Source organism: Periplaneta americana, chromosome 6 (assembly GCF_040183065.1).
Source record: "Periplaneta americana isolate PAMFEO1 chromosome 6, P.americana_PAMFEO1_priV1, whole genome shotgun sequence".
In the NCBI taxonomy this organism is placed as follows: Eukaryota; Metazoa; Arthropoda; class Insecta; order Blattodea; family Blattidae; genus Periplaneta; species Periplaneta americana.
In genome coordinates, this window is record NC_091122.1 from 37,178,492 (window position 1) to 37,191,267 (window position 12,776).

Genomic DNA, 12,776 nt, shown 5'->3' on the forward strand with positions numbered 1-12,776 from the left:
AAAAACTGCTTACAGCTAAAATTTTGAAATTAAGGCTGAAATAAAAATTGTATCATAAATTCTACTACTAAGCATTAGAGTGTGAAACTTAGTCCTCTTCATATCTAAATCGATGTATCTATACCCAAAGAGCAGTTATTACATTACAAACTCATTTTCACAAAATTAGCGACTTAGGCCCTTTCATAAATAACCCATTCATTTAACATCTGAATGAGATGAAGGTGATAATGCCGATGAAATGAATCCGGGATCCAGCACCGATAGTTACCCACCATTTGCTCATATTGGGTTGAGGGAAAACCCCGGAAAAAACCTCAACCAGGTAACTTGCCCCGACCAGGAATCGAACCCGGGCCACCAGGTTTTGCAGCTAGATGCACTAACCAGTACTCCACAGATATAATCACAATATCACATTTTTCTCTCTGAGAATATTATAATACCTCTACTTTTTCTTTCTAAGTCAAATTCCCTTCAGGTCGTTGTGAATGCACTGTTAAATTACAAAACTTAAAACATACACAATCACCATAATACACTGCAGATTCAGTCGAACTTTATAAAGTGATGGACAGGTTGCATGTGGAAAGAAGTCAAATACACCTTCTTTCATGCTCAGTGGGGGTAGGGAATATTACAGTCCCGTCGCTCTAATTTCCGGCAGCCAATCACGTTGCAGGTTGGCTACATTTAAACGTGTGCGTCTTGTGATTCGCTGAGTAAGACGTTATTCATTTCTTAAGGCTCGATAAATACTTAATATAATCGCCCGCCATTTTGGCTCTTTCGTTGGCGTTCGCAGAAAGCACACGAGGATGTTATTTGCCGCTCAATTATTTGCTGAATTACAGTACGTTTGATTTATTATCATAGGAGCTACGACATGATAATGTTTAACGGTGTGGCAAATAGATTCCTTGTATGGTAGCTCGGCAACGAAAGAACAAAAATGGCGAACGATACTACCTACCTAAACTTTATAGAGCCTTCACTTCCTAAGACGTAAGCAAAGAGGAGGAGTCACGCCGGGAATAACAGTGTCGCGACTATAGCAGTACAAGTGAAACAAAAGAACATCTCCAAGCCAAAGATATTCTCTTTATGCTTTAAGTTGGAGCTATGACCTGGACAACAGCTGTGTTCCTACTCAATCACAATACAAGATTCTCTTTTAAGTTCACAGTTCTGCACAACCTTGTGTACGAGTTAAAGCCTCAATATCAATATTTTGTGAGGGGTTAAAAGGCAAACAGAATAAATTTGCGAATTTTATCTTTAAGCTATTCAACTTTCGACTCGATCTGAACAAAGTGTTCATAAGTGAGAGACGTCCAAGACAAATAAAAATAGCTTGTGTCCACATTGAAGAGTGTCCATTTTAAAAAAAATATTTCAGTATGGTGTTTCCTGTTCCTTTAGCTAGAGACTTCATAACACTGTCCATTATTAAAGAGGCGTCTGCAAAGAGAGATTTCACTGTACATATCTTTGTTTAACTGTGATTAAAATGTAGCATTATCTATCACATACTTCAAGAATACTGCTTTGTTTGTATGCAATCCTCACCCAATTTTAATACAAAAAACCTATTTACAAAACGCAGCAATCTGAATGAACTCTACATCCATACAGAAAGAAAAGTCTCTTCTTTTCTGGGAATTAAACTATTCAAACTTTCACTACCACATCAATACTCATACAACTGCAATCCTTCTCTACTATCATGTAACAAAGTAATATTACGAGATACTTACCTTTAACTTCCCGTGGCAACTTGACTTCACTTTTCATATTAATACTGCTACTTGGTACCATACCCTCCACCTTATTCTGAAATTCATTATTTCAATATCAAGTTTAAATAATAACACAACCCTGACATAAAATAGAATGAAACACATGAAATGAATCAAGATACTTACGGCAGCTATCCTACAAGAGTGACAAAGCCATTCTCCCATTGGAATATCAGTTTCATCAAGTGGTGGATCACTAAAATAAACAAACAGAAAATAGGTTAGTTATAAACAATTCAGAGACTGTAGATGCTATAAACGCACAAGTATGCATACAAGTTGCTGTGTTTGTTTTGATGTTCCTTGTAGAAAGGGTGTTGTGATATATTTATGAGTTTGTCTCCCATTTTGTCCTGTGGAAATAAAAGAAAGTGTTTTCTGCTCAATTTCAGTAGTCTGTGCTTATTCTACAAGCGAATCAAGGGATTCTGAATAAATTATGTCGAGAAAAAGCGTCCTCAGCTAAAGTAAAGAATGATAGTTTGAAGAAGGTGAGGGAAATTAGCACAGTGCTTCAACAATACGATGGTGATGAGGATGTTAATCATATTGTGTTACCAGATCATAAGTTTTGTCCCCTCACTTCATGTAATATAGAAAGAAAGAACTTTTTCTATGCATATGTTTATTTTTACGGACAGGAGAAACAAGTTGGATCCTGAAAACATGGAAAAGACTACAAAGTTTCATACAATCATGAAAAAAAATGAATTGTATAAAATTGGTTTTAATTAAATTAGAACTAAGAAATTAAAGTAACTGTGTGGTTTACCTTATGTCCAATAATTTGAATCAAGAAATGGATTCAGAACATCTCAAAATCTGTGCGTCAGTGGCTAACCATGACAATATCTTTGAAAAATATTGGAGTGCAAGAGGTCAAATGACTTTATTATCAAATGCCTGGCATTAGAAAACAACAACATAATTTGAATATTTTCCATTATATGGTTTGTGTTTTGGTTTTTATGGAATCCTATATTATGGTAAGTCTGCCAGCTCTTTAGTTTTTAATGCATACATAAGTGCATATTTTAGAGTTTTAGTGCATATAATTCTCAACACTAGCCATAACTCCAATTGAAGTATTTAAGAGTTTGCACAAAATATCAAATCTGCAAGGGTTCTGACATTAAATAATATAATTAAAAAGTTCACTTATAATTAACTTTCTCACTACTACTCTAAACTAAACCTTACAGATACTCATACTAAGTCTATGTAAAAAAAAAATGGCCTAACATGTTTCAGATGCCATGACAATTAACTAATAATGCTAGGCCTATGCACTTTTTTTAATACTTAAAATACACTCAAGATTCGCCAGTATCTATACTTGCCTATAATTGGAACAATTGTCACCATCTATGCAATTATAGCTGATCAATAATCTTTTCGATTTAGTTCCAAAATACAATTCATTTGTTTATAATACATTTTAAATTCTGCTCTCAGGTGACTCCTCCAATATACCTTTTCATACGAGAATTTCTAGCAAAAATCTACGGTACTTCACATTTCTATTTACCTTTCCCAACATATTATTCGTTCATCTCATCTCATATCATTGCACCTCAACCCTAAATTAAACATTCAATACATTTCTTGAATTCCTTTATCAAACCACTTTTTTGTTCAGAAAGTAAAACTTCACTATTAAGTTCAGTTCTAAATCAACGATGGGGAACTGAGCATCATGAGTAAAAAAATCCATTTCAACCCCTTTCAAGGTTTAGCACTGTTTGTTTATGAAGTAGAGGCACGGAACACTGACTCAATGCCAACATTTCAGTGGCATGTACTTAGCATTGAATAAGACGGAAGTTTCTTATGTTTGATCCCAAGTAAACATTCCGCTTTTCCATCTTGAAGGGAGAAAAAAATAATTTTCTTCCCATTCATTGTAGAAATTAAACTTTCGGTTTAAAGCCATCTTTTTTATTTACTCAATAAGTAAACACAAGGTTTGTAGGGAGTAATGAGTCAACACCAGTGATCACAGCAGAGGGGGGGGGGGGGGTCAAGACCACGCACTCTGCACTGACAATGGACTGGGTTGAAGGAGAAAAAGAGGAGACGGTATTCAGAGTACATGTTCCACGTCCCTGTTCTAAATATTAATGTGATACATTACAAACTGAATGTATCTTCTGCATTAAAAAATATTTATAACTTGCAAATCAAGCTTTCAAGTATAACTCCCTGTAAAGTTGATTTGAATAATTTCGAGGGAAAAATTGTTCCGGGGCCAGGCATCGAACCCGGGACCTTTGGTTAAACATACCAATGCTGTACCAACTGAGCTACCCGGGAACTTTACCAGACACTGATCCAATTTTTCCTTCTATATCCACAGACCTCAAAGTGGGCTGACAACCGCCAAGCAACCAACATTGAATGCACACTAACTCTGTGTGGTTTTTCTGTTAACAAACAGTAACATGTATTATGCAAATCAAGCTCTCAGGTATAACTCTCTGTGTAAAGTTGATTTGAATAATTTCGAGGGAAAAATTGTTCTGAGGCCGGGCATCGAACCTGGGACCTTTGATTAAACGTACCAACACTCTACCAACTGAGCTACCAGGAAACTCTACCAGACACCGATCCAATTTTTCCCTCTATATCCACAGACCTCAAAGTGGGCTGACAACCGTCAAGTAACCAACACAGTGCACACTAACTCTGTGTCGTTTTCTGTTAATGAACAGTGACATATATTATACAAATCAAGCTTTCAGGTATAACTCCCTGTGTAAAGTTGATTTGAATAATTTCGAGGGAAAAACTGTTCCGGGGCCAGGCATCGAACCCGAGACCTTTGGTTAAACGTACCAAAACTCTTCCAACTGAGCTACCCAGGATCTCTATCAGGTACGTTTAACCAAAGGTCCCAGGTTCGATGCTCGGCCACGAAATAATTTTTCCCTCGAAATTATTCTATTTATAACTTATTTGTAATTCAAAGAATGAAAGAAGAAAAATACTGTAACTCAGTACAAATTATTCCTTCAACCAATTTAAATAACTTGATTATGACTTATGAGGCATATACATTAAGAAATATCACTGCAAAGACTAACTCTTCATTTTTCTTAACATGGCATGTCCAAAGTATATTTACCTTTTGAAGTACAAACTTCATAATAATTTTATCAAATTTTAAATTAACAATAATACTTAGTCCTATTATAAAATGCTGAAATATATATTCAACGCATAATTAAACCTTCCCTTTCCTAACACAACTGACTTGTAAATCTGCAGCTCAATATGAGATTTTTCTAACATTGTGTCAGCAAACGCCAATTACATTTACAACTAAATCTGCCAACTATTGTCTTGTTTTATGAGCTAATTAAATTTAAGGTCCTCTCTAAGTTAATGTTGTAAATTATGCTTCAAAATTTTCTTCTTCTGTAAACAGTAGTTTCGATCTATGGAACATTAGTTCATACACCAGTTCAATATTATTCAAAGTTCACAAATTCATAAATTTCTGAAATCAATAGAATGTTATGTACTGTTCTGCTTTCCACATAGCAAAATAATATCTCTCTTCTACAAATATTTTACTGTGACAGTAAAATAAATATCGTAAACAAGTAATGAACATTAAATAACAAAGAAATAAGTTCTCTTTTTAAATATTATTTCAAATACTATATTAATTTCTATACACGTTTTTTGTACATTTTATTTATTCCTAATGTTTCAACATTGTGTTCCAATTCGTTAAATATGATATCACTAAGTCCAGGCCCAAAAATATCTGTACCACATCTGCGTATACAAGGATACATCATAGCTGCCGTATTATGGGTACATAGTTCACTTATTTCATTTAATAAAGCACAATAATTGGATGTAGAAACAGTATCAGGATGGAATGAAGGTGGGAATCCAAAGATAAAATCTTTTTCATCACCATCTACACTAATCACAAATTCCATTTGAATTTACAGCTTGAGATTCTACAGTATTTTACGGAGAATAAAAATCTTAAATTTCGGCATAAAAACTTGGTTAATTTCGGTGTTATTTCGCACAAAAAAAAAAAAAAAAAAAAAAAACATAAGCTCGATATTATTTTGCACCTACAAAAATACGACTATTTAACTCTCGTCGTGCAAAATACATTACTGAATATTCCTACAAAGACTAGAGGCCTGTATCATCAAGGGAATCTTAAGGATCTTTGTATATTTCAACAATACTTACAGTTTTCTACTGGCGTTTACCTGAAAGTATGAATAATATAAACTAATAAGCATCATTGAACATTCAGGCTATTTCTATTTTACATTTAAAAAATAATGCCACTCAAAATACAGTTTGAATATTAGATTCAAAATTCCGTATTCAAATAAGTTCTGAATATTACATTCAAAATTTTGTATACAAATATAAAATTTTCAAGAAAATTCTATTACCTAATTAAAACTAAATCCAGCTAACTCCAAACACTACAGTACAGTAGTCAGGGAACTTAGCTTCACCGAAGATTGTAGTATTAATTCACATATATATTTATATGACTTCCAATAAATATATCTTCAGAATTCGGTAAATTAAACTTTAGTTTAAAAAAATAGAATAAAAATGTCCCTTAAAAGACCCTAATTTCTAATAAATTCGTGCTAAAAACAACAAATTCGCGTATACACAAAATTTCACATAATTTTGCAAGTTCAAACTGCGATATTTTGACCTTGAAAGGCTTGAAACAATTTTTTTTTCAGCTAAAAAACTGTATTTCGCAAAGCTATGATTTGCGAAAACGAGATATCTCTATTTACAGTAAGGAAAGTCATTAAATTTACAGTATAACTGTTAAATGCTTCAACATTATTTGGAAAATGAAGAGGGAAGGGAAGGGAAGGGAAGGATTTACAGTAAGGAAAGTCATTAAATTTACAGTATAACTGTTAAATGCTTCAACATTATTTGGAAAATAAAGAGGGAAGGGAAGGGAAGGGAAGGGAAGGGAAGGGAAGGGAAGGGAAGGGAAGGGAAGGGAAGGGAAGGGAAGGGAAGGGAAGGGAAGGGAAGGGAAGGGAAGGGAAGGGAAGGGAAGGGAAGGGAAGGGGACAACCTGAAAGATTGACATATTTTGATCTTTCAAATGATTAACTTTACATTTTTTGTGACAAGTAAGACGACCACACAAAGGATAGCTTCTATGAGGAATTGGAACATACTTTTGATCATTATCTAGACATCACATGAAAATTTTATTGGGGGATTTCAACGCTAAAGTAGAATGGGAGGATATTTTTAGACCAACTATTGGAAAAGAGAGCCTAAACGTAACTAGTAGTGACAATGGAGTTAGATTAGTCAACTTTGCCACATCGAAAAATTTAATTGTCAAAAGTACAACATTCCCCCATAAGGATATACAAAAATATACTTGGACTTCTCCAGATGGATTGACACACAACCAAATAGATCACATCTTGATAGATAAATGGAGACATAATAGTATAGTAGACATTCGAACTTTCAGGGGTGCAGACTGTAATTCTGACCATTATTTGGTAATTGGAGAATTAAGAGAAAGACTATCAGTAGCCAAGTGAGTAGAGCAACAAGTTAATATTAGTAAATTCAATATTCTGAAAATTAAAGGACGAGGAAACTAAGCAACATTATCAGGTCGAAATTTCGAATAGGTTTGCCACTTCAGGAAGTTCCGACGAAGTTGAGAAAAGAGTTAGATGTTAATAGCGTGTGTGAGAATATCAGTGATAGTATCAAAACTGCAGCTGATGAAGATTGTTGCATGGTAGTAGAAAGGAGGAAACAGGCAAAATTGAAATTCTTACAGGATCCAGTTGAGAAGAAAAAATATAATTATTATTTCAATGAAAGACGGGAAGCAAGTCGTACACTTATGAATAAAAAGAGAGGTTACTTGAAGGAAAAACTGAATGAGGTAGAAACAAATAGCCTAGTAAGAATAAAAACATTCGAGATTTATAGATATTTAAGAACGGATAACAGGCAAGGGTAAACGTGATCAAGGATGAGAATGGTGACTTGCTGCAGACTCTAATTCAATCTTAAACTGATGGAAAAACTATTTTAGGCAACTACTAAATGTACATAGGCCAATAGAAATGATCGGGACGAAATTCAAATGCAAACTGCTGAGCCATTTATACCCGAACCCAGTTTCTGAAGTCGAAACTGCGATAGAAAATCTAAAAAAGTACAAGTCTCCAGGTATTGATCAAATTCCAGCAGAATTAATACAAGAGGGTGGAAGCGCATTATCTAGCGAAATTTATAAACTTGTACTTGCTATTTGGGGAAAAGGAACTTGTACCAGAACAATGGAAGGAGTCCATAACTGTACATATTTTTAAGAAGGGGGACAGGACTAACTGTACTAACTTTCGAGGAATATAACTTTTGTTCACATCATACAAAATTTTGTCCCATATTCTTCTGAGAAGATTAACTCCATACCGGTATATAGGTTTCTCTCAACATTATTCAGTTCTATGATTCACTTGGTTTTAACTAACACTCGTATTGTAAAAATCATCATAGGTATTTAATATTTCCTCTAGACTCTAGTAGCAATTAGACTTGCTGAAAATAGGCCTATTCGTAATCCATTATGAAAGAGAACTTTTACATAAAACAATCTGTCCCTTGCAAAAATTTTAAATAAACTTTACTTTACAGTCTACTACATTATGAACTACCAATGCCAATCATTCATAAAAAAACTATTTGTAGTATAAGATCAAAACCAAGTTCCTTCCCAAAAAGGCAAAAAATAAATAAATTAGGCTATATGTATTCTGAAACATAATATCTAGATATCAGTACGGTAAAAATATGCAATGACATAAGACCAATAGGCTACATAAAAACCTTCAAGCCTGTTATTTGATTTATCACATGGAAAAATGGCATGAGCAGATTATTGGATTACCGTATATAAAGTTATGTATTGTGTCAAAATCACAATATCACTAAGTTTCCTAAAAAGAAAAAACTGAAAATGGAGTACACTTAATATGAACAAAGAAGAAACAGTTCAAATGAAATTCAGTATTAAATGAAGAGTGTAATAATGAACCCACGTCGCAATAAATAGCCTACGCAACTACTGATTATCCTGTTTAAAATGTCTGAAGCCATTTTAAGAGAAGATTCATGTCAATTCAGATCAGATCCTCTCCATGATAATAATATTTTGTTGCACTAGCAACAATAACAACACAAAATATTACTGAGTATTTAAATATTCAGCATTCAGCTGATTATAGGCCTAGTGCTACAAAAAGAATAAATCAATACATCCATTTGAAATGTTTCGGATTACTTATTTCACTGTCTTTCTTCCTTCAACTGTGAATCAACTTTATGACCTAAGATAAAAGAAGAGGCAATATTGGCCAATTACAACGACGACGCACTGAAGAATAATTTTGATTTCTCTCTACAAATCATACATTTTCCTTTCTCTTAAGTTAAGTCTTCAAAGTAACTATCAAACAACTCAAGCCTTATATTGTTAAGTTAACAATGTTAAAACGGTATAATAACTGAAAGCAGTATTACGAAAAAAGGAAGCTTCATGTGACTACCTATCACATTTTACTTTCAATTCATTTTCACTAGGGTGCAGACTTGAATATTAGGGCTACAAACTAGCCTTCCACTTCATAACACTGTATCTATATAAATAATGGTAATTAGCAAGGGACCGCCGGTCTTTTAAAAGGTGTGTGTCAAGGTTAGTGGATTAGTTCCGGGGATAATCTAAGTGAAGTGAAGTGAGGTGAGGTGAGGTCGAGGATCTTAAATCATTGAAATATTTTCACATATTCCTCAGTCTCACGTCACTTAGATTATCCCCTTAACTAATCCATTAACCCTGTCACATACCTTGTAAAAGACCGGCGGTCCCTTGCTGATTATCTAAATAATAAATAATAACTTTAATATAAGACTGAAGGAATTATCATGTCAGACTTCATAATCCTACCGAACACTCTTAAATATCTCTGAATAATGCTTCCGTTCAAAACAGGCATGATAACTTCACAATTCAAATCCTAACGTCATAGGAACAATGCACTAACACTTTATCCCTTTGGGATTTATATTCTTCACAATTAACTTAAAGAAGCGTGACGATTAATTTATGATTCTTATCAAACACAGACATACAATATTGAAGTATATTACGAAATTTGAAAATGGACATGTCTTATCCTGTACTGCAGGGAACGGGACAAAGATTCTCCCAAGTCTTTTGCAAGTACTTCGGAGTAAAAAAATAAAATGAAAAAGAGAAGTGTGTCACAATTCTTTGTGACAACAATGTTACTTTATCTCTTATTATTTTTGGTATAAACTTACTGACACTGAAGGTGAAAAGAAGCTGGGCATTTATCACAACACAAAAGGTCTCCTCCTTCGCCACAAGAATCACAACTGTCGTGATTATGACCTTTCCCTGGACGTTTATAATATGGATGCAGTTCCTTCCCTTCCTTTTTCTTGGCTTTTGCAGCTTCGTCGCTTATAGGAGGGGCAATAAGAGCTTGTATTTGCTGTAACAAATGTTTAAATATAAATCTCTCATGTCAGTAGGTGTCAACGTTGGTGACATAAAACGAAATAGAAGTTTTAATCATAATTTTGTAAACATTTGGAAAAACACAACCGCCATTTTACTACAAAGATGGCTCCATTGACGATTTGCTACTCACGGGCATTAGACCTCCAGAAGTATCCAAATCATATTCTACGGTCGTCATTGTGGACTAAAACTTATTCTTGGATGTCACTCCTTTTGTTCACAAAGATTTACACGCCTTATGTCCGCTGAAAGACCATAAAATGGTGTCTTCTGCCCTTCGCTGGGTAGACTACACGTCCTGAATCTTCTGAAATATTTACACATCTGTCACACGCTCATATTAAACTGTAAAACAACAGTCTCAGTTCCTTTCTATTTGTATACATTCTAACACGTCACATGTATTATAATATTTACTGTATTTTTAAAAACATTATCCATAGCTAAATGAAAAAATTTTAAAGTAATCACAACAAATTCCTACATCTCTTGTTGGCGCAAATGGCTAAAGCACCAATACGCATGCGCACAAATAGCAAACATTATTAACCAATCACAACCAACCAATATTTAGTGCTACGGTACTCGGAATGAATTGATATCAAGGATTGTCTAGTAGAATTAAATAATCGTATTACGGTGGGCTGAATGTGACTATACATGTCAAATTACGTTGTGTAAAAATTGCTTCATCTATGTAAAATTTATAGCTACATCGCTTTTATTACCCTTCGCATTAAAATAAACATATTCATTCCAAGTTGAAATGCATTCTTTGTATTTACGAGTCACTTTGTCAAATTCGCGTTTAATGGTTTCCTCACAGGTAATCAGGGGTTTAATGTGCTAATAAGTTACCATAAAACGATGCATACTGTATTCACAATTTTCTATTGTAATTTTTTTGTTATGATCTATCAAACGTCATGAAAGAAACGTATGAAATTATCTCGAGAATCAGAGAATGAAGCGTTTAACAATGAAGATTTCATATACTCGAAGCAAAGAGAATACATTTGAAGACATTATTATCTCTGACTAATTTCGGTACAAAAAATAATTGTGTTCTATACTGAGAGGATAGGAAGACAGGAGAGAACAATCCGTTGAAGCAATCCAAGGAAAAATGCTTGAAATCGGTGCGGAGGATAAGAAATCAAACTACACCTCCTACGCCCCATAATCCTCCGCGAAATACCGCCAAATATTCAATTGCTACTATCGGACAGTCAGTCTTGTCAGGCCTATTGATTTTGCAGTAGATCTTCTGCTTTTTAGAAATCTACAGATCTACTTCTGAAAATCGAAAAATTAGACAACTCTCCTCTTCTTTGTCCTTTCGCAGCTTAATTTCACCAAACTTTTATTGAAATATAATATGAATGGGCCTTTCCTTATTGCATTAATGGTACTTATAAGCTGCAGGCAAGACCTTCTAAAAGATTCGCAGTGCTTGTCTGAGATCCTATTCTCTTAAACGAGCACGCATAGGAGTACCTTAAAACGTACCAAATCATTTACGAGAGTCCTACACACTTACGTCAAACACATAAAGTCAACATCAAAATCACTGGTCACTTCTTGTTAGGAATGTCTGATAAAATGACACTTTTCTCCTTTGATGTGTTGCAGGTCACCAGCCAGTTTTCTGAGTCCCTATTCCCTTAAATAAGCACGCACAAAGGTACCATAAAACGCGCCAAAATTATTCTTAAATTATCACTTCGTTGGAAATGCTTTCTCCATTGAATTTCAAAGGTTCGAATTTTCACAATGGACAGATTGGCAATAACTGTATTTAGAAAGCTCGGGTGTTAGAACAATGTACCGGTATAATATCACAGTGTAGTATATACAGTCACCCAGGTGGCTCGGGTTCGATTCCCGGTCGGGGCAACTTACCTGGTTGAGGTTTTTTCCGGGGTTTTCCCTCAACCCAATATGAGCAAATGCTGGGTAACTTTCGGTGTTGGACCCCGGACTCATTTCACCAGCATTATCACCTCCATCTCATTCAGACGCTAAATAACCTAAGCTGTTGATAAAGCGTCGTAAAATAAACAACTAAAATAAATATATAGTCACGAAGGTCAATACGTAGTAAATATGCATCCATAGATAGTTGCTAACGACTAGGATCACTAATATCGTCTCATTATAGACAATGCGAAATAGTACCGGCACAGTCTGTTGTTCCTAGCACCCTTACAACTCAAGCTTCGTGACTGTATACCGGTATACTAGACTGATAATATGATGCCCTCACTCTTTTCTTCACTCACGTTGCCTCAGAACGCAAATTGTTAGCATCCGAAATTAAAATAGACTATGCTCATAAGTTATCTCTTGAGTTTGTTTTACTAATTTTC

At 34.5% G+C, this 12,776-nt stretch overlaps 1 protein-coding gene across 1 annotated transcript in view; it reads right to left on the reverse strand.

The window, feature by feature from the left end:
• The window catches only part of LOC138701216 (PHD finger protein 12), a 44,724-nt gene extending 33,821 nt beyond the window's left edge, over positions 1-10,903 (reverse strand). The window contains exons 1-4 of the mRNA XM_069827885.1: positions 10,538-10,903; positions 10,185-10,378; positions 1,926-1,995; positions 1,758-1,833 (exon numbers count right to left, since the gene is read on the reverse strand). Coding sequence (XP_069683986.1) covers positions 1,758-1,833; positions 1,926-1,995; positions 10,185-10,378; positions 10,538-10,585 — 388 coding nt within the window. The 5' untranslated portion in view covers positions 10,586-10,903. The remainder of the gene's footprint in view (positions 1-1,757; positions 1,834-1,925; positions 1,996-10,184; positions 10,379-10,537) is intronic.
• Positions 10,904-12,776: the final 1,873 nt, after the last annotated feature.